The 23460-nt window shown below is 39.7% G+C and overlaps 2 protein-coding genes across 3 annotated transcripts in view; one reads left to right on the plus strand and one right to left on the minus strand.

The window, feature by feature from the left end:
- Positions 1 to 286: 286 nt before the first annotated feature.
- Positions 287 to 22113, minus strand: LOC100930044 (ER degradation-enhancing alpha-mannosidase-like protein 2). The gene is made up of 11 exons (XM_003756932.3): positions 21908 to 22113; positions 21357 to 21467; positions 19104 to 19143; positions 17583 to 17688; positions 17009 to 17134; positions 15697 to 15908; positions 15043 to 15184; positions 13574 to 13698; positions 10550 to 10694; positions 8990 to 9111; positions 287 to 844 (listed from the first exon to the last, which is right to left on the minus strand). The coding sequence occupies exons 1-11, from the start codon at positions 22012 to 22014 to the stop codon at positions 341 to 343; spliced, it is 1740 nt and encodes a 579-aa protein (XP_003756980.1). The 5' UTR covers positions 22015 to 22113; the 3' UTR covers positions 287 to 340.
- The window catches only part of PROCR (protein C receptor), a 31033-nt gene continuing 28722 nt past the window's right edge, over positions 21150 to 23460 (plus strand). Inside the window, exon 1 of one of the 2 annotated variants that reach the window (XM_023507006.2) lies at positions 21150 to 21383. The gene's annotated coding sequence lies outside the window, so the exon portion shown is untranslated. The remainder of the gene's footprint in view (positions 21384 to 23460) is intronic. The other variant, XM_023507011.2, reaches the window with a different exon arrangement.

Here is a 23460-nt window from a genome sequence, read left to right on the forward strand (position 1 = left end):
CAGGCTGTGGGAGTTGGGACATGCAAATTCTGATCCCAGCTGTACCTTTAACTCGCTGCTGCATGACCCTGGGCAAGACACTTTCCTTTCCCCAGGTCTCAGTGTTGCCAGGGGGTCTCTAAAGTTGCAGCCCCTATCCCAGCTCTTAAGTCATTATCTGACCTTGAATGAATCCCTCCCTCCCCCAGACCCCCTGGACTTCACCTTCCCCATCCTCAAAGTGACAACCCTGTATCAGAGGATCAAAAAGGTTCTGCATTGGGTTCTTGAGGGAAAAAACAGCAGAGGCAAAACCAAACACATTTATTAGAGTTCAACTTCAAAATAAATCTTTATGTGGTCATGGGGAGTCTAAGAAAACCTGTCCAAGCAACGCCAATTTGGAGGTAAAAGGCTGGCTGGGACACCTGAGGAGTGGAACACTACGCTTGGAGCCCTTTTTACCATTCATCTCTATTTGGTTTTCCGAAGCTGAGGCATCTTTCCCTTTTGCTGGGATTTCCCAATGGCCAAGGCCAGCAGTAGTTTTTCTTAATGTGGATTTTCGGTTTCGTTTAAGGGAGTAAAATTCCCTCATTAAGTCTTCTACTTCCCATTGTTCTTCCTTCTGTTTCCTACAGCAGTGCAAGGCTGCAGGGTCAATGGGATGAGCTTCAGTGTTGAAGACATAACCTCCAGCTCCCAAGATACATTCCCCATAGGGTGTAATTACTGCATCAAAGGTGGAGCCATTGTTGTGAATGAAATTGGTAGGGTCAAACAGTAGGTATAGATACTTGACAGTCTCAGCCAGGAAGAAAGATTCCATTCGGTTATCCAATTTGTGATCTCTAAGGTCTTTTATCTACAAAACAGGAGAGAAAAAGGAAGTCAGAACATCACTAAAAATAGGGACTCCATTCAACTGTTGACACAAGCTGAGAAAATCAATAAAGGTGACAGGTAGAAAAATAAATCCAATTCAAAACTCTGTTGCTGAAACAGCTTTTTATTTCAAATTACTTGAATTAGTTGAGTTTACAGGCACAAATGAGTCAGATACACTTCAACTGTTTGGGATTAGAAAAGGGCTTTCCCTTTAGCAATCAATTCCCACTGGATTTCTAGCTTTATTCACAAATGTGACTCAGAAAGGATTTGGAACAACCAAGAACTGTTCTTTTACTCTGGCAAAAGCTGGGAAACTCATAAGACTTGTTCCTCTACTGCTCTGTCTTGGAGTACCTCCAAAGGACAGCAAAGTCCCAAGTCCCCATGACTTAACTGCCGGGGGATTGTGACAAACTGAAAAGAGCTTTCCAATTTTCAAATCCTTTTAGTCTGCTCCAAGACTGGATGTGGAACAGCATGAGTGTCAGTGGTGGGAAATGTACAAGGGAGAGAACTAGCTCTAGCCCAGCGAGGGCAGAGCAGATAATGGAGGACTCTACTGAAGCAATAGTACCTAGGCCTGAGCTACTATGTCCGATATCTATACATTTATTATCCTTTTGGCTATGGGTCAGCCATCAAAACTGAACTGGACAAGACTTCAAGAGAACTGACACAGATACCTCCTTATTTCTTACAGTGATTGAGAGAAAGGAAAGGAAGAGATAGAATGTCTTAAGTATACCAAGGCTCTTCCATATTCTAAAACCAATAGGGTAGGTTACCTATAAGACAATCTAATTGGTTAGCATTTAAATGAAGAATCAAACTTAATTCCAGTAAGATGCTGGAAAATAGCTAGGAAAATGACAGAGAAACAGAAAAGAGAGAAAAAAAGAGACAGAGAGAGAAAAAAGCAGAGAGACAGAGGGAAGCACAGAGAGAGACAGACACCAAGAAAAAAGAGAGACATAGAGTGAGAGACAGAGAGAGCAAGAGTGAGAGAGGGGGGAGAAGAGAGGGAGAGGAGAGAGAAAACATGCTTTGCATAGCAAATAAAAGAATTGTTCCAAGAACTAGGAATCTTCATTTCTGATCACAACTCTGTTATTAACTCACTGGTCTCTAGGCCTGGAGTACATTCCTTTATGCATTTGTCCAAAATCCTTTCCCAAGTCCTAGATCAAACATCACCTCCTGCATGAACAGGCCAGACCGAAGCATTCATCTGGATATCCATAGTTCCTTGTTAAAACCACTCTGATAACATAATCACAAATCAGAATGTGATGTCTGTGTATGTTTTTTCTCCTGCTTCCTGTGCTTACTCTATTGTGAGGTTCTCGAAGGCAGGGCTTTGTAAATAGGCCCCCAATCCCAAATACTTGCTAAAGGTTTGCTAAATCAATTTTCCTACTCCATAGCACCAGCACAGGAGCTTGCTGGAGGAAGCAGACTCTCAAATGTTTGTGGACTGAATGATGCTGAGTAGGTCATGTCTCCTTTCTAGGCCCCAATTTCTTCATCTGCCAAGTGAAAGAGCATGACATCTAAAATCCCTTCTAGAGCTGACATTAAAAGATAATTAAGGCAGCACAAGGATTCCTCACTATGACACATTAGGACCATCTGGAGCCAGAATTTCATTTGATAGACTGGGGAATTGTGGTGCAGAGGTAAAGTCACCTACTTGTAAGTGACAGAGGCAAGAGAATGCATCAGTCTACCAATATGATCTGGGAAGGCCCCAGAACTGAACTTTCTTCCTAGATACGGAAGCAGAGCATGTAGTCAGGAGCATAACACAGAAAAATGCCAGTTTTAAGGAACATTCTCCACTGTTAACACCAGAGAACTTTTCATTACATCCCCAGGCTTGCCGTAGGCTCAAAGGGCAATACAAACCACCATTTGTAAGACAAACTGAGATAGCTGTGAATTTGGTGTTAAGGATGTAATATATGCAAATACTGGCAGAAAATAGCTTTCTAAAAATATATGTGATCTTTATGAAACTTTAGAACAAAGCTGTGGTCAGAAACGGGTGTTCAATCCTGCAATCACTAACCAGATTGTCTATTCCTTCTCTTCCTTATTTGGGTTTGTTGGGATCTGGATTATCCAGAATCCTAGAATCTCACAAGTTTATCTCAACCAAGTAGAAGTCGGATGACAATCTCAACATCTTTGACATATTTATATTTGTGATTTTTAGAATTTAAGCTCAGAGCAAATATTATATAGTTTGGATCCCCAACAACAGTGCATGTTCAACAAACATTAAGCTCCTACTTTGCTGAACACTCCTATTGAGCCATCATAAGGGGACTACAAAGATGAATAAGCCATGGTCCTTACTCTCATGGGCTTACAATCTAGATAAGATTATGCTTGAATACCCATAATAAAAAGCAATGAATACTCTGAACAGGAGAGATCTAGACAAAGTGCTATATTAAAAAAAAAAAAAAAAAAAAAACTAGGAGCAAGTCATTATGAATGGAAAGGAAATCAAAAAACATTTCATAGAGAAAGGTGGTATGTGAATTTGAAGTTTGGGTGTAATTTAATTTTTTAAAAAATAATATTTTATTTTTCTCAATTCATAAAAATAAATCTTAACATTTGTTGTTGTTGCTTAAATTGAGTTCAAAATTCTCTACTTCCTTGCCTCTTCTCCTTGAATGGAAACTTGAAGAAAGGAGACATGAAAAAAGGCAATAGAATTTTAACATGTATAACATATATTGGATTGCTTGCTATCTAGGGGAGAGGGTAGGGGAAAGGAGGGGAAAATTTTGAGTACAAGGCTATGCAAGGGTCAGTGTTGAAAAATTATCAGTGCATATGTTTCGAAAATAAAAAGCTTTAAAAAATATATATTATTGTACTGCAAAGAGAGCAAGATTCATATAACATAAAATTCAATTATTTTTTATTTTAAAAAAAGGCAATAGAGTATACTTAGAGGATAGATGATGAACCAGTTTGGCTATGAAACAGACTAAGAATAGATTGCATGGCTGTTGGCAGAGCATAATGGAAAACAATTTGGAACTATTCCTCCAAAGTCACTAATGCCCAATAATACCTCTCCTAAGCCTACACTCTAAAGAAATAGAAGAGGAAAATAACTTACATATATATATATATATATATATATATATGTGCAAAAATATTTTGTAGTGGCAAATACTGGATACTAAGGGAGTGCCCATAAATTGGGGAATGAGAATACAAATTATAGCATATGAATGTAATGGCATATTAGTGTGCCATTACATTCATATGCCATAATTTGTACTCTCATGGAATATTACTGTACCATAAGAAATCACAAAAGGGATACCTAAGAGACTTGAATAAACTGATATAGAATCAAGTGACCAGGACCAAGAGAATAATTTATACAATAACAGCACTACAAAGGCAAACAACTCTGAAAGACTTAAGAATTCTGATCAATGTATTGAATGACTAACCATGATTCCAAAGAATTGATGATGAAGCATGTCACCTACCTCCTGAGAGAAACAAGATCTGAATCATTTCATTGTTGAAAAGAGCCACATCTATCAGAACTGATCATCATATAACAATGATCTGCTGGTTCTGCTCATTTCACTTAACATCAGCTCATGTAAGTCTCTCCAGCCCTCTATGAAATCATCCTGTTGATCGTTTCTTATAGAACAATAATATTCCAGAACATTCATACACCACAACTTATTCAGTCATTCTCCAACTGATGGGCAGCCACTCAGTTTCCAGTTTCTTGCCACTATAAAAAGGGCTGCCACAAACATTTTTGCAATAGATTCAAGATGAAAAATGAGATTTGTATTTCTGGACAGAGCCAATGTGGGAATTAATTTTGGTTGACTATGAATTTTGTTACAAAGTTTTTATGTTTCTTTTTTCTTGTAAATTGGGGATGGAGTGAGGAAATACTTGTTAGTTGAAAAATAAAATGAATTGCATAGGGCATGGTATGATATCATCAAGAACTAAAGGTTTTCAAAATAAGGTTGAAATGGGTTCATGACTTAGTCATAAAGAGTGATACTATAAATAAATTAAAGCAAGCAAGTAATAGTTTACCTGTCAGATATTTGGAGAAGAGAGGAATTTATGACTAAACAAGAAATAGAGAACATTAGGAAATGCAAAGCAGATAATTTTGATTACATTAAATTAAAAAGATTTTGCACAAACAAAACCAATGCAGCCAAGATTAGAGGAAAACAGAAAGCCAGGAAAAAAAATTTTTATAGCCTATGTTTCTGATAAAAGCTTCGTTTTTAGGGGTTCTAAATCACTACTAATCAGAGAAATGCAAATTGGGACTCTAAGGTACACACCCCTCTGATTGGCTAAGATGACAAGAAAAGATAATGACAGATGTCAGAGGGGATGCAGGAAAACTAGGACACTAATACATTGTTGATGGAATTGTGAATGGATCCAACCATTCTGGAGAGCAATTTGGAACTATGCCCAAAGGGTTATCAAACTGTGCATACCCTTTGATCCAGCAGTGTCTCTACTAGGCTTATATCCCAAAGAGATTTTTATTCATTCATTCATTTGTTTGTTTGTTTATTTAAAGCTTTTTATTTACAGAGCAAAAGCATGGTAATTTTTCCAACATTGACCCTTGCATAACTTTTTGTTGCAAAATTTCCCCTTCTTCCCTCCACCCCTCCCCCTATCTGGCAGGTAGTCCAATACATGTTAAAGATGTTGAAATACATGTTAGATCCAATATGTGTATATATATATTTATACAGTTATCTGGTTGAGCAAAAAAATCAGATCAAGAAGGAAGAAAAAGAAAAACTAAGGGAAAAAAAATGCTGCAAATAACAGAGAAAGTGAGAACGCTGTGTTGTATTCCACCTTCTGTTTCCATGGTTCTCTCTAGGTGTAGACAGTTCTCTTCATCACTGCACAAGTGGAACTGGTCTCAATCATCTCATTGTTGAAGAAAGCCACGTCCATCGAATTGATCATCATATAGTCTTCTTGTTGCTGTGTATAATGATCTCCTGGTTCTGCTCATTTCACTTAGCACCAGTTCATGTAGGTCTCTCCAAGCCTCTCTGAAATCATCCTGCTGGTCATTTCTTAATATTCATAGCATTCATGCACCACAACTTATTCAGCCATTCTCCAATTGATGGGCATCCACTCAGTTTCCAGTTTCTTGCCACTATAAAAAGGGCTGCCACAAACGTTTTTACACATACAAGTCCCTTTCCCTCCTTTAGTTTTTAGAGGGAAAGGGACCCACATGTGCAAAAACGTTTGTGGCAGCCCTTTTTGTAGTGGCAAGAAACTGGAAACAGTGAATGCCCATCAATTGGAGATTGGCTGAATAAGTTGTTGTGTATGAATGTTCTGGAATATTATTGTTCTATAAGAAACGATCAACAGGATGATTTCATAGAGGACTGGAGAGACTTACATGAACTGATGCTAAGTGAAATAAGCAGAACCAGCAGATCATTGTTATATGATGATCATTTCTGATAGACGTGGCTCTTTTCAACAATGAAATGATTCAGGCCAGTTCCAATGATCTTGTGATGATGAGAGCCATCTACACCCAAAGAGAGGACTTGGGAACTGGGGGTAGATCATAATATAGTATTTTTACTCTTTTTGTGAGTAGATATCCATCAATTGGGGAATGGCTAAGTAAGTCCCGATATATGAATGTAATGGAATAACTATTGTTCTATAAGAAATGCTGGTTTCAAAACCACCTGAAAAGACATAGCTGACCGATGCTGAATGAAGCGAGCAAAACCAGGAGAATATTATACATAGAAATAGCAAGTGATGATCAACTCCAAGACAACTGAAGGAAAGTGCCAATTGCAACCAAAGAGAGAACCATATAGACTGAATGAAGATTGAAGTATACTATTTTCATCTTTTGTTTTTGTTTTTTCTTTCTTGTGGTTTTCCCTATTTGTTTTAATATTTATTTCACATTAATATTCCTTCACTAATAAGGAAATATATTTAGAATGACTATACATGTATGACCTATATGAGATTGCTAGCTGTCTTGGGGACAGAGGAGGTAAGGGAGGCAGAGGAAAAAAAATTCTAGAATTCAAAATCTTACAAAAAGGAATTTTGAAAACTAGTTTCATATGTAATTGGAAAAATTAAAATAGTATTGTGGGGGGGAGGGGGGAAGGAAATACAGGTAGTAGCTAGTCTGAAACTGACTCTGTTGACAGCAGAGAGCCAAAGAACTATCCCCAACTAGTCAAAAAGTTATCTCCCTTCAAAGTCACCTTCCAAGTTAGGGGAATCATTCCTAGAAAGAATTTTCAGACTTGAATCAAAAATACTCTTATTCCCCCCCTTTCAGAGACCCTTTCACGAAACTAACCATGCCTAGGTAGAGTAGCTTGGGAGCTAGAAGACTCACATCTAATCTTGATGCTGGGAGTGACTTTCTTTCTGACTATGGGCATGCCATTTCTCCTCTTGAGGCCTCAGTTTCCAGTTGAGTAAAAGGCTGGCCTAAACCAAGGGTTCCTGATCTTTTTGTGTGGTGCAGCCTGAGGCAAAGCCTGAGTACCCCTTCACAAGATGTCAAATGCATCAAACAACAGAAAGGATTACAGAGGAAATTAATTAGATAGAAAGAATGATCAATATATTAACAAAGTAAGTTCACGAACCCCTGGCTAAGAACCACTGGACTAGGTGATTCCCTAAAGTTGTATCTGGTTCAAAAGTTCTATTAAATACTGACTTGCATGCCTTTGTTTTTAGTGGAAAGAAGGACATGCTACTCTAAGTCCTAAGAAGTGATGCCTGGGTCAGGAGAGAGAGACAGCAGGAACAGGCTGTTCTCATCCTCAGCTATTACACTATAAGGATCCTCCAGGGACTCACTGATCCACCCTCTTGAACAGATCAGGCTGCATGACTTTTAAAAGGAAAAGATTCTATCAAGGAAGACTGAATAAAATATTCCAGGCATCTACTATACATCAAATAGCAAATAAATGAAATAAAATGCTACAGAGGAGAGGATATAAATTTTTCAAACCCATCCATGGGTTCAGTCCACCCTCCACTGACAAGGTACAAGACAAACAGTCCCATGTTATGAATACAAGGACTGAGGATTACAAAAGGCTGGGCTGCCTTCCAAATTATTCACAATGTTATATGATCTAGGGCCACCAAGTCTTTGGGTTTAGGGAAAGGGTGGAGAAGCTCCCATTCATACTGGCACTTAAAAGATTACAAAGACCTTTATGTATACAATCTCATTTGATCCATATAACAAACATTCGGGAAGGGGGGGGGGGGGGGGGGGGGGGGGGGAGAGAGAGAAACAAGAAAGACTTTATAAATGACTTAAAATATATAAATAACTTAAAAATACTGAATGACTTGCACAAGACTGACCAGTCAGTAAATAGCAAAGCTGGAACTAGAATCCAGAAACTTTAACAAGCATTTTGATCAAAAGTATCTACTAACCTACTATATGCCAGGGACCGTGCCAGGTGTTTGGCTTACAACAACCAAAATGAAACAATTCCTGCTCACAAGAAGTTTATATTTTGGGGGGAGGAATCAGCACATATGTAGAAGTATATGCAAAATATATACAAGGTAATGGAACTGGGCAAGTCACTTAATCTGGTCTGCCTCAGTTTCCTCATCTGAAAAATAAGCTGGAAAAGGAAATGGCAAACCACTCCAGTATCTTTGCCAAGAACACTTCAAATGGGAGTCACAAAGAGTCAGACACATTGATTAAAACAACAAAAATGAAGATGTGGGAGAGGAAGGGAAGAAAGAACTGTTATCTGAGAGGGATCAGCAAGGTGTCATTTAAGCCAAGTTTTGAAGGAAACAGGAGATTCCAAGAGGCAGAAAAAAGAAGGGAGCTCATTCCAGGCATACAGAGAGCTTCATATACTACTTCTCTTGGCTCCTTCACTAATAAAAGGTAAAGAACCCAAGTGCTCACAGAGAACAGGTGCTTTTCAGATAGTGAGTGACAAGGCTCCTCCATAGTCCAGTAGCAGCTAGAAGGAGCACTGGCCCAGACCTCTGAATCATTAGAAATACTTACTGTTGCAAATCCGCAGTCTACCTTGCTGATTTTCTCAATGGACTCCACAGCATCTCTTCCAAGTTCCAAGAGAGTGGGGTCCCTTGTAGCTTGATAGAGGTACATTGCACTCTCAATCAGTTCTGCAAAACCCAAAGCAGAGAACTTCTCACAAAGGGATAGGGGTTGGGATAGGCCTGAGTGGATGCAAGGCCACTGGTCAAATCTTCCCATTACATACCCTGTCCACCTGGTCAAGGGTATCCTACTGGGCACAGAAGTAAGAATATCTCCTGCCATGTTTTCTGATCCATCACAAGGATGGAACAGGATGAAAAACATCCCTAAAGCTGACCAGTCAAGGAGAAATGAACACAAGGATGAGAGACAAAAATTCCAAACCAAATTTCTAATTTACTGAGTTTGTAAGCTGTACACAAGGTACCCGTCCCTCTCTTCCTGTCCTTTTCCCATTCCTTTTCCATTAGAAAGAAATAAAGCCCTGGGAGATAGAAGCTCTTATTTGACCTAAATTCTTCCCTTCTTCATCCTTCCCTCCCTCTCCAACTAGCTCTCCATTGTTCATAGTTGGGGAGCAAGGAAGCCATTGCTGATCTCAGGGCAGTAGGAAAGGACACTGGGCGAGGAGCCAAGAGACTTGGCTTTTGGTTCTGCCTTTTCTATTGACTCACTGTGAGATTTTAAGCAAGTCACAACCTCTGTGAGTCTCAGTTTTCTCATCTCTAAAAATAGAGGGTTAGACTCAATGATCTCCAAGTTTCCTGGTTATATGATTGTGAAGATGTTCAAAATTCCAGGTCCTCCACTTCATTGACACTTTGCCTGAACATAAAGGGTTTGTGAGAATCTATGCATGCCACAGAATCACAGAGAATTAAGGCTGAAAGGGTCCTTGGATATGACTAAATAAAACATCTTCATTGTACATAAGGGAAATTAAAAGCCAGAGAGAAAGCATCATTCTCTGCTCCCATATTAGTGTCCTCTTCCAGTTAATTAATTGCAATCCATCTTGTAAAGCGTGCATTTCTAGTCAGGGAGCTTAGTTATCTCCCTTCAGACAGTTAACTTGAAGGGTAGTTGTCTGTGAAAGTATGTAAGTTCCCTCTCTCCTGATTATCTTTTAAAAACAATTGTCCTCATAGAAGAAATATTGGAAAACCTCTTAATTGAAAAGGCAAAAAAAGTGTCAGTTTAGGCTAACTACACTCTTAGAAAAATTTTAACCTATTCCTGAGCTGATTCTCATGTCCATTAAATATCATAAGTCCAGAGTTGCCTGTAACTCTGTGCTCCCCTTTTTTTTGGAGAGTCTTCACCCAGCTGAAAACTGATTATAAATTTCTGGAATCCACGGGGAGGAAGAGGTAAGAGGTAAGAGCCTTACCCCTGGAGAGGAGGAGCTGGAAGCTCTGCTCTTCCCACCATCTCCACTGATCTCCATAGCATCTTCCACAGTCATCTCAACTCCCCAATCCTATTTTGGGTTCTGATTGAATAATATGATATTGGGAAAGCCTAGGAGTGCAGCCTAGAACTCAGCCTGATGCTTCCACTCACCAGGCCGAAGCGGGTATCCTTCCCTTTTTTCTACAGTATAGCCTTGGGGAATGTTATAGAATTCTGGCAGCCCTCCAAACTGCTTCCACACAGTATAGTAATTGAGGAATGTTCTCATGGCATTGTCAATGTCCCCAATGAGGCTCTGCAGAGAGAGAGAGAAGCTACTCAGTCATATGATCTCTGACACAGTTTGTCTAACTTACTAACAACCACCATAGCCAAACCCCCGAGAATTAGGTAAAGGAAGTCAGAGGTTGATGATGCAATGGAAAAATAAATAATAATAACAGCTAACATTTAATGGGAAAAAAAAAAAACAGCTAAATGCTTTAAGGCTTAGACTGTCTTACAGACATTATCTCATTTGGTATTGACAACCCTATGAGGTAGGTATATTATTCATCTTGAGGAAACAGGTTCAGAAAGGTTTAGTAATTTATTAAGAGTCACACAGCTATTAAGACATTATTTCAGGATTCACAGGATCCTAGATAAAGAGCTACAAAAGAATTTAGATTTATTTTTTTTTTCCTTTTTAAATTTTTTTTTTTGCTGAGACAATTGGGTTATATGCCATATATATTGCCCAGGGTTATATGCCAGGAAGTGGCTGAGGCCAGATTTGAACTCGGGTCCTCCTGACTTCAGGGCTGGTGCTCTATCTACTGCACCACCTAGCTGCCCTACAAAGGAATTTAGAGACTATCCAGTCTAATTCTGTCATTTTACAAGTAAGGAAGGAATTGATGCTAAGAAAAGTGAAGTGATTTGCTCAATCTTCTCAGATCCCAGTTCAGCACTCTCTCCACTTCCCTATGATACTATCACTAGTTGTGAAACCTTCAACAAATCATCTTAGCTTAGGACTTCAGTTTGTTCATCTGTGAAATGAGGATGATATGTATACTTATTGTGTATCTAATTTATATTTTAATATATTTAACATCTCCTGGTCATCCTGCCATCTGGGGGAGGGATGAGGGGAAGAAGGGGAAAAACTGGAAGAAGAGGTTTGGCAATTGTCAATGCTGTAAAGTTACCCATACAAATAACCTGTAAATAAAAGGCTATTAAAAATAAATAAATAAAAGAAAAGAAATGAGGATGATAACTGTTCCACCTGCTACATAGAGCTGTTATGAGGAAAGTGCTTTGTGACCTACAATGCTATATAAATGTAAGCTCTTTTATCCTCAGTACCATCTATATGTCATAAGTTAATCAGTTAACAAGCACTTATTAAATACATACTATGTGCCAGGTATTAGACTAAATGCTGCAGTAAATAAAACAGATGGACCTTACAGACACCAGAAGAGGGTCCTTTCATGTTTATTTAGTTCCTTTTCCTTTCTTGCCTTCTATTCCAGCAGACTTGATAGAAATTCCACACTACAAGGAGAAAGCCACTACATTTTCTCCTTGCTCAAAAAGATTCTTAATATGCATTATGTGGAAGTAGAAAATCTTTAGTGGGGGAACTACCTAGGAACTCCCAATGACGAAAAAGCTCTAGCCTTCTTACCTTAAAGATCGACTAGGAAAATGAAGAAGCAGGTAAATAAGGGTTAAAATTGAGAAAATGAAGGAATGACCCCAAATGTTCTGTAAGGTTCCTTTCAGCTCTGAACCAATTCATCAGTCAACAAAGACTTGTTTTCAGGGCTTACCAATAGCAAGTATTGTACTGGAGAAGAGAGAGAGAAGAGGGCATCCAAAGACAAAAACTGAGCTGCTTTATCATCAGAGAGCTTACATTTTATTGGGAGATGTGTATGTGTTTATATACACACATATAGAGAGAGACAAAAGGAGACATATTTATATGTATTTATATAAACACACAAATACACATGATATATATATATATATCCACGTGTCTCTGTCTCTCTATATATACACAAACACATATAAATGTGCACATATTTGTGTCTAAATATATACATGTGCATATGTGCACCACATACATATATTCATGTCTGTCTCTACATACATATATGCATTGTATATATGCCTATGTGTTTGTGTATGTGTGTGCATGTATATGTGTGTGTATATGCATATACATGCATACGTGTATGTATATATGTATTTGAATACATACATATATAATACACATAAAATAAAGACAAATTTATTTTGAGAGGACAGAGAAGGTATTGAAAGCTGGAGACTGGAAATGGTCTCAGGTGGTATTTCAGTCAAACTTTGAGGGAACCAGAAATCCTAAGAGGCAAAAGGTTTGCATTTCAGACATGGGAGCCAACCAATTCAAAGGCCCAGGGACAGAATTGTCATCTTTCTTCCAGGACAGAATGCAGGCCAGTTTGATAGAACTGACAGAAGTGTGAAGGGAAATTATGCTTAAAATCTATGACTCTTGCATCTTCTTCATCTCAAGCTACCCCAAATACAAAAGCAACCTAGCTGATTCAAATAGTACATTGAAAATAACTTTTGGATGCGATGAATTCAGAGAAGGATGGAAAAATCTTACATGAACTGAGACAGAATGAAGTAAACAGAGTCTAGAAAATATTATACACAGTGACTATACTAATGTAAACATAAAAAACAACCGCATACAACAGGAAAACCAAAAGTGATGTTGTCAAATGATAAAGACTCAAGAGATGTGAGAAGACAATTCCTGCCCATCCTTTGGAGGAGGCAGGAGGTCCACAAGTAATGTCCATTGCACATATTTTCAGACTTTTTTGATATATTAATCAATTATGCTAATTTTTTCCTCTTCTTTTTCTTTGTCTTTAGAAAAATATTTGAAAATAAAAGGTTTTAATAAAAAAAAAAATTTATTCTATGGAATGGTTTTCTGGATGGGGTAGAGGAAAGGATTCCAGGGGAAACTAAGGTATAAAAAAAAAGACATCAATAAAAACTTACTTTAAAAAAAAAAATCACTTCACATTTTTATTTTCACAGTAAAACTATAACCCTGATCATTCCCACCTTCAAGCCTAGCCAACAGGCTTCCAAGGATGGAAAGATAAGCATTCTTACCTGTAAACCTGGCCAATAGGCTTCCAGAGACTGAAATACTGGCATGGAAACAGTCCCTTTGTACATCTGCACCCATAGGTACCAGTCATCAAAACGGGTGTAATTCCGAATGGCTTTATTATACTCTGTAGTGGAGATGGGGTTAGTCATGTCAAGGATAGGAAGACAGCCCTCATCACTGAATGAGGATCAGTGCATTAATATAGTCCAATAAGGAGCTGGCAAAGCTGAGATGGAGTTGTAATGGTTCAAAATTCAGTTAAGTAAAGAGGTAAAATGATCAAGTTTTCATTTCACTCATCACCAAGTCTGGCATGTCCTATTCAACTTCCTTTCCAAGTGCTGTCATGTAGGCCAAGGGTAAAGAAGTCAAGGAGCCCATTCTCTGCTTCTTCTACAATATGGATCCCTAGGTAAAGCCTCTCCAGGCCCTGTCAAGGATTTCTTCACTTGTCTCTCAACCTGGCCCACAACTGGCTTACCCTGGTCCTTTTTCCTCCCTGCAATTCTAAGTTTCATGATGTGGAAAAGGAGATCAAACTCATTCTGCTTGGCCCAGAGGGGAGAAAGTAATAGGGAAGCAGATTTCCTAACAATGAGAACTGTCCAATAATGGCACAGGCTACCTGATCCAATGCCATGAATGTGAGGGGACGCTGTACTGGGTAGGGGGAGGAAAGGATGACTTCTAAGATCCCTTTTGATTCAGAGACTATTTTTAGAGGGGTTTGAAAACCCCTTGAAAAAAACACTAGTAGTATTCCCAGTGATTATCTCCTTTATCTGTACTCCTAACATTACAGAAGCTTGGAAAAATTGTTCACATGATTTCTACTTCTTCATTAGTACCAATATGTGTTGGAGTAAGGAGTACCAACATCAATGAAATCATGTTACTGAAGTATAATCATAAAAGAAAGCTGGGCAACTTTTCTAGTTTGACAAAGAAAAGTCTGACAAATTGGCTTCCGATCTAAGAAGAGACTTTTGCCTCACAAAAATCTCTGCAGCAATCCAAATTAGGACCACCAATTGCCTCCAGAAGAGTTGAGGAGGATTCTCAGGAGAATTCAGTTTCCCAAGTTCCCACCAAATATGAAAGAGAGCAGAAGCTATGGGGAAAGAAAAACCAACAACCCTATTCAACAAAGAGACAACAGTCATGTCTTCTCTTTCTAACAAAAACAACTCAAAAAGTATTAGTCAATCAGTCATCAGCTTTGAAGCTCTGGTTTCTACATCTGGGAAATGCCACATGTTCAGTGTAAAGGCCAAAAGACTCCTTTTATTCTATGATAAGATATCAATGTAGGAGAATTTTGTCATTAAAAAAATTAGGTCCCAGCCCTCATGTAGGCCTGAGGGTCGAAATGAATTACTGGCAGCTAATTTGGCTTTCTAGAACCAAAGGCTGGAGCTCCTAAGTACAGACACTCTACTCACATGCAGAGAGATGGAATCTTTCTTACCCAAGAACATGGACATCAGTTCTTTGTCCTGAAGCAGGATAGCTCCCTTTACCAGGTACTCGAAGTAGGAATCTACACCAGCGCCTATGCCAGCATCCTGAGCTACCCACTTGCCTGTCACCACATCGATATGGTTGCCTACCTGTGAGGAAGAAGCAGGTATAAACCAAAAGCCCACAACCAAGTCTCCCTTGCCACCTCCCATAATATCTGCACAGCTTCTCACTCCCACCAGGAAGATATTTACAATGTGGGCATATAGGGAAACTTTCTTCCCATCATATCCACAGAGTCTGTTATTGGTTTGGATAGGAGATCCATTATAATAATATTAGAAACATTTCTAGAAAGAATAGCCAAATGCTCTGGAAATTTGAAAACTCAAGATGAAAAGATTAGAGGCCCCTTTCTACTCTTGAAACTGCACTTCCTGATCCCAGCTACCCATGCCCATTTTAATTTGATGATTGTCTATTTTAAGAGTCCTAAGAACTCCAGAAAAATGACCGGATAACGACTCAAGTGCTATTCTACATTCTACCTCTCTAGGTTTTCCTTGGCCTGGCTTCATTTCTTGGCTCAAAGCCCTTTGCCACAAAGGCCATCCCGATGTGTCAGATCTGAGTCAAACAGGAAGAATATCCTCCTACTCACCAGTCCAATATCTGAGCGGCTTTTCCATAAGCCCTTCAGGGCCCTTCTAGCTACATCCTCAAAGATAGGGTCACCAGTCAGGCTGCTCAAGGTGGCAAATTCTACAATGAAGGTCCCTATCCCAGCAGTACAGGTCACAGGAGTTTCTCCAGGATTCACACCATGCATCAAATTCACTGTTCCATATGGCATCCCTGTAGGAGTCTGAAAAGCTGAATCACAGAAAATGGGAAGTCAGGCAAGGGGTTAGGAGTCATGTTCAAGCAAATCCCACATCTCAGAGCATTCAAAGCTGATGGATCTTCCATTCAGGACACTGGAAGCTGAGGCTAAACCCTGAACTATTAATGAAGTTCCTGGAAAAAAAAAAGGGGGGGGAGGGACCCTAAACCTAGTATGTTAATCCAAGGACAGGAACTAGATTGCCTGTTTGTAGCTATCAGGTATAATGCTTTCATGGGGATTTCTTCTTCCAGTCAGAGGAATCTGTACTTTCTCAAATGTCCTAAAGACAAGAAGCTTAGAGAATCTCACTGTCCATTGGGCCCAGGAGAGTGTTATGGAGAAAGGTAACACTGAAAATGTTTGGAGAGTTGTGAACTGTTTTAAAACAAAGAAACAGCCAGGCAGAACTCTCAGCATAGTGAATTACACAGGATATATCCCTGAAAAGGAAGCTGCCTGAATATGTTATCAGTGTTACAAGGACCTCAGCTTTACTCTTTCCAGAGTCAAGAGAATAAAGAAATACCTGCACAATGTGTATATGCTAGGGACATTAGAAGGAAGAGTGGTCCATGTTTACACACAGTTAGAAAACTTCAATACCCACAGAGTTGGATTGCTGATTACATTCCTATTGTCAGTAAGGATGGAGAGACCAACATATAGTTAGTAAGTCTTAGCCCAGTACAAACATGGCTTTCTTCCAATAGGCAGGTATTTGCCTGTGTAATACTTCAATTATATCTGGGTAGCAGAGTTGGAAGGTAGGGAGTAAAGAGTCACTTACTCAAGGTAAGAGACTTATAACTATTAGGCCCTTCTTAAGCACTATTCTTTCCCTACCAACAATGACGAAGTCAGCTTATTAAACCTAAACCAATTTCAGCAAAGTAACAGCAAGTCTCTAAAGTAATTGAGACTCTTCTCCCACCCTATATTTTCTGTCTGAGCCTGAAGAAGAGAATAGAAGAAGAGAAGAGAATTTTATGAGAAATCAACTTACATTTAGACCCACTGTCTAAGGAGAATGATATCAGACACAAGTGACCCACGCTCTCCCTTGAAAATGGACAAAGCCTATTTATACCTGGAAGAAGCTTCCGAGCTGCTTCCTCAGCCATCCTGAGGAGAGGTCCAGAACAAGGCCATCCTGCCTCCACCTCTATTCCAGCCTTCTTAGATAAGAGATGAGCCGACAAGAGGCCTCCTACCACTGAAGGATAAACAGAGTTAGTGCTGGCATCAAGAAACTCAATTACTCATTCATGGAAAATCAAGAAGATACTTGAGACTATAAATCTAGAGGTGGAGAAGATCATTTAGCCCAACCCCTTCATTTTTTTTAAACAAATGGGGAAACTGAATCTGAAAAAAGTTAAAGGCTTATTCAATACTACATGGGTAGAAAGAGTAAGAGAAATCTGAGAATGAAAGCCAATGGTCTTTTTAAACGGTTTGATGTCTGAATGGACATCATTCCCTTCCCTAAACCTTTTCCACAATGAGGGGCTGCTCTCAGACACTGGGTCTGGTGGTGACTCCTTGAAATTACTTGTGTTTCTGAAGTCAATTCCCTCCCTCTCCTCTCTACTTGCCTGGTATAAGACACAGGCCCTTTTCCAAAGGCTCTGGGTCCCTGAAATCTCTGGGGCAGCACTCACCTCGAATGTTGGTTTCAAACACAGAGGCATTGACATCGATATCAAAATCCACACTTTCCTGGAGCACATCAACAACCCTCTGGAATTCAGTGACATTTCCCAAAATCTAAGAGAACAAAGGCAGGAAATCCCAGGAGAGGTGAGGCCACTGGGGGCAGGGAGGGATAGGGAACCAAAGAAACAAAATGCAAGATTTATGAGCCCTGCCCTGGCACTTCCTTCATGGACCTAGCTCAGGATCTTAGTCTTAGGCTGCTTCTTTTTCCCTTTATAAATATGCTAAGGTTGCTGTCTATTTAATTAATAGGAAAAAAGTTCTCAGTGTCAAATGATAAGCTATGTAAAGAAAATACCTGAGAGTCAGGAAAAGGAAATCTTTCCCAGTTCCTGTCCCTAACACTTTTATTCAGCTCACTGAACAGTCACCCTTCCTGCTTCCAGCATCAGCAGTTAGACAGGGAGATCAGAAAATAGGCAGGAAAGTCTCAGCCCAATTTCTGCCTATCTTCACCCAGGGTGCCTCACAGACAGAGGTTATGTCCAGGTACTCACCAACCAAATAAGTCTTCTCCAAATTTGACATTTTAAAATTGAGATTTTAAAATATTTAAAATAAAATAAGTAGTTACTTATTGTGATGGGTTTCAGGGCTCTCCATAACACAGGTCTTATCTTTCTGCCTGATCACTCATTACTCTCCCACATAAAATCCTCCACTTTAGCCAGACCAACTCTTAGTATCCTTATTACAATAATACTTCAAGCTAGTCCTCCTGCCAGGAAAACTATCACTCTAATTTGCCAACATAAATCCTCCTTATGGGCAGCTAGGTGGAGCAGTGGATGGAGCATCAGCCCTGAAGTCAGGATGACCAAGGATGTCAGAGTTCAAATCTGATCTCAGACACTTAACACTTCTTAGCAGTGTGCCGCTGGGCAAGTCACTTAATCCCAATTGCCACAGGAAAAAAACAAAAACAAACCCAATAAATCCTCTTTATCCTTTAAGGCCTAGTTAAAGATCCATACCTCCCTGGGTTGTCTTGGTTACTTCAACGCAGAGGGAAATCTGAATCTTAGCACCAACAGTGTAGCGTTCATTGGGCTATTCTCTATCTCACAGTTTAACTTTCCTGATTGGGGGATGAGATGGGAAGATAAATCTTATCTCTCTTTCAAAACTATAAGTACCCAGAGTATCACATGTTTTCTGTATTTTCTTCAGAACCCACAGCACTTCCTTGGACTAACACAATCTGAACCTGGCAGGCCTTCTAGTCTGCTCTCATGCCCAGTCCTGGGACAGATCAATACCCCAAAGAATTGCCAAGATCACAAACACTCTCTTAAGAAGCCAATCAAATGGGACTAATTCACAGCCTCTTCAGTTGAGTAATTTGATATTATCGATTCTAAATAAGCAGAAGAAAAATATGCAGGGGTGAATTGTTTTATAAATGAAATAAACTCAACAAAGAGCAACATGAGAAAGGAAATAAGAAAGACAAAAAAGACACTTACCAACAATGTGTCCAGGGCATCTATCAGTGTCAGAGAAAAACTACAAGAGAACAAAAACCCCATTATTTCTTTTTCTAATTTTTATTTATTTTTTAATATTCTTTTTTTTTTGAGTTCCAAAGTTTCTCCCTCCCTCTAATCTGTCCTTTGCACATTGAGAAAGCAGCAATATGATACTTATTATCCACATGAAGTAATATAAAACATATTTTCATATTAGCAATGTTATAAATAATAACCAAGTAGAGTAAAAAATTTCAATTTGCAGCATCCATCAATTCTATCTGCAGAGGTGCGTAGCATTTTTCAACATGAGTCCTTTGGAACTGTTGTATCCACAACATTCATTGTATTGATCAGAGTACATAAGTTTATTTCACAGTTAATTATCATCACAATATTGCTCTTACTATATTTAATGTTCTTCTGATTTCCCTCATCCACTTCATATGTCTTCCCATGTTTTTCTGAAACTATCCTCTATGTCATTTCTTATAATATGATAGTATTCATTCATGATCATATACCACAACTTGTTCAAGTAAATCCTGACTGATGGACACCCTCTCAATTTCCAATTCTTGCCACCAAAAAAAAGTTACTATAAATGTTTTTGTACATTCAATCCTTTTCCTTTGATCCTTTTCCTTTGATCTCTTTGGGGTATAAACCTAGTAGTAGTACTGTTGGGTCAAAAGGGAAGTTCCAAATTATTCTACAAAATGGCTGGACCAGTTCACAACTCCAACAATGCATTAGTGTACCTATTTTTCCATATCCTCTCCAGCATCGGTCATTTTCTCTTCCTGTCATGTCAGCCAATCTGATAGGTGTTAGATGGTATTTCCGGAATGATTTTAATATTCATTTTTCCAATTATTAGTGATTTAGAGCATTTTTTTTTTCCAAATGACTACTTGATATCTTCTTCTGAAAACGCTTATTCATATCCTTTGACCATACTGGAGAATTGCAATTGGAGAATGGTTCCTATTTTTATGAATTTTGGTTAAGTTTCCTATAAATTTGAGAAATGAAGCATTTCCATTGTTTATTGAGGATCCTTAAAAAAATGTAGGGAGTCTCTCTGGGCTTCAGCTACTCTAACTCAGTCCCCATCTGTGCAGATTTAAAGCCTACCCTCTCACAAAATCTGCTTTCTGAAAGTAATTCTACAGTTGTGATTCAAATCCTAAGAAAATAGAGGTGCCTGGAATGAATGCTGAGCACAGGGTGTTAAAGATAAATAGAACAGGCCAAAAAGAGAAAAGAGTCAATGGAAAGCAAAACAAATATCAGAAAAGACAGGAGATTTTCATAAACACATACTGTCTCCTAAATCAATTCTGGCAACTGATTCCTCTGTAATTTGTCCAATATATCTCAGGCCAGAATCAATCTTCACAGCACTTACTGTTGTGCCTCCTGTCAGCCCACCCCACAACAGTAGAAGTTCATTCTTAGCTCTGCTCACAAAATTACTATTATATCACCTTCACTCCTTCATCTTTCCTTTCTTCCTCATTCTTTCCCCATGCAAATCTCACCAATCATTCTCATATCTCAAGTCCTTCTCAGACACTCATCACTGCTTTCCTTGACTGCAAGTAGAAAGGCTGACTGTATATCCCATAAACTTTGGTATTTGGTTCTATTGACTAACCACTTTTAAATCTGAATCACGTTTCTAAAACACTTTAATGTGTATTCTAAATATTCTAAACCATTCAGTGAGATAGAGAGAGAAGTTTTAAAAAATGACAAAACAGATGTGGAAATTGAAGTTCAAAAGAAATTCAGTGACTGGATCAAGATCACAGCATGGATACCGATTTTACATGAAACTCAGATTTCTTGCCTACAAAACAAATATTCTATTATATTAGCCCTAACATGACCTCGAAGAGCATCACTTTATCATAGATTGTGCCTCCCTGGGTCATTTAGGACTCCAATTTGTCACTGAAATTGTTTTGCTCTCTTCTGGGAGCCTCAGCTTCCCCATCCCTCCCCATTCCCCCTACAATGAGAGTAAAAGGTTTATTTTCTAACTGCTCTACCAGTTCGGACATTGAGTGACTCAGTGCTGGGCTTAGAATAGCCAGTCCTGTTTTGAATCCCCGCCCCAAATAGCTCCGCTCCGCTAGCCAAGAACTCTTCCGGACTCGGTCCTTCAGATCAGAGGGACTCAAGCTTATCTCCTGCTATCCAGCCAGGTCAGCAGCCCGCTTAACCCTTGCCTTTCGGCCCTACCTTCCCCAGGTGTCCTGCCCGTCGCAGGTGAGCGGCCGTAGCTCGTCGTAGGGGAAGGCGTTCTCCAGGTAGTTGTTGTAGGCGTGATAGAACATCGACTTGACTCGCTCCCTGGCACCAGAAAGCCCGGGCAAGAAAGAAGGGGAAAGGGATGAGGAGGCGGGGAGGAGAAAAAGAGTTCACACAACGGGTAGGGGTCGGGGCAAGAAACACGGGAGAAAGGGCGGAGCGGCGAGAGAACAGGGAGGGGGAGGCAAGAAATAAAAGGAAGGATTGGGAAGCAAGTACTCGGGGGGCGTCAGGACAGGAAGATATGAAATCGAGATCAGGTGGGGAGGGGAGAAATGGGGGGGGAGGGGAGAGAATCAGGCGGGAAAACTGCAGCCTGATTTTTGCACCCCACTGCCCACGCTTGGGACCTCAACGCCGGGAAAGTGCCCAAATCTTCAACTCCGGCCCCCAGGGACTGAGTCGGGAACCCGGGACTCAGGAGGGGGAGGGGAAGAGGGAGGTCCCGTTCCGCCTCCTCCCCAGCCCCGGCCCCAGCTCACCTGTAGTGGGCCGTATCGGGCGCGGGGCCCTCGGGCTCGGGAGCATTGTGGTGCAGGGGGAGCAGCGCGCACAGGAGGTAGAGCGAGTAGAGAGGGCACCGGGGCATGGGGCACAGGTGCTCTCGGCGCCACCGGCATAGCCCCGCAGCCGCCTCAGCAGCGCTTCCGGGGTCTCCGGCGCTCCCTACTGCGCCTGCGCTCCTCGCCACGGATCTCAGCACACTACAGGATCCAGCATGCAACGGGGCCGCAGTACAAACCGGGAAGTGCGGCCCCGAGGGCAGAGGGATGCTTCCTCAGAGGTCTAAGCTGCCAGGACCTAACCTGCTGAGGCTTCCCCATTCCTTACCTCTTCATCCTTTAGAGATTGTGACAACTCTTGGGATCATAGGATCATGGACCTAGAGCTAGAAGGAGATCTTGGAAGCCATCTAATTCAGAGCTCTCATTTTACAGACGAGGAAACTGAGGCAAACTTTCCCAAGGTTTTATTTCTAATAACTGGCAAGGCTGAGATTGAAATACAGATATACTCTCTCTCCTAGACAGCTCTTTCCCTCATTTTAAAAGAATCTTAGGGGCAGCTAGATATCGCAGAGCACCGGCCCTGAAGTCAGGAGGATCTGAGTTCAAATTTGACTTCAGACACTTAACACGTGCTAACTATGTCACCCTGGACAAGTCATTCAACCCCCATTGTCTTACAAAAATAAAAAAAAGAATAAAAGAATCTTAATGTAAACAAAGCATAAATAAGGAGTGGTCCCATTATTTCATGCCTATGGAGAACTCTTTACCACTTCCAGTTGGAGCCTTTTCTGTAACTTGAAATGCTGCCCAAAACACTGAGAAATTAATTTGTCAGGTTCACATTAACAGTAAGTGATCAGAGTTAGGACTTGAACCCATGTCTTCCCGGCTGCCTTTTTGTCTTTTGTCTCTCAATGAATTTCGGAGTTACCCACAAATATGGATATTCAAATACAGAAATAAGAATTTAAACAGTAGCATTGCATGTGAAACTATCATCTCTGGTTAGTTACAATTTGTTTAAGTGGAACATTTTCCACCTAAACTTTAATAATAACAAGATACAATATTAAAGTCAGCTTCCTGAGAGCCCCACCCCCATTTTTCTTCTATTTCTTTTTTTCTGATCTTGTTTCATAACAGTAACGTTGTTACTGTTATGATACTTGCTATATATGCAGCATTTTTTATTCTTTTTTCTTTGTTATATAACACTCCCTATATTTCCCATATTCTTCAATGGTCTTCATATTTGTCATTGTTTTAAGAATAGCAATATCTCTTACAATTATATAACACAGTCTGTTCAGTCATGTCATTTTCCAATCACTGGAAACATGGATTATTTTTTCCAATTTATTATTATTATGAATAATGATACTAGGAATATTTTTGTTCAGCTCTGTCTTCTCCTCTCAATAATATCCTTAAAATACAGTTATAGGAATGGGTTATTGGAGTAAAGGGATGTGTATCTCTTATTGTATTATGTGATTCTGTTTTCCAAAAAGATTTCAGCAATT

The sequence above is a fragment of the Sarcophilus harrisii genome, chromosome 2, assembly GCF_902635505.1.
Source record: "Sarcophilus harrisii chromosome 2, mSarHar1.11, whole genome shotgun sequence".
Lineage (NCBI taxonomy): Eukaryota > Metazoa > Chordata > Mammalia > Dasyuromorphia > Dasyuridae > Sarcophilus > Sarcophilus harrisii.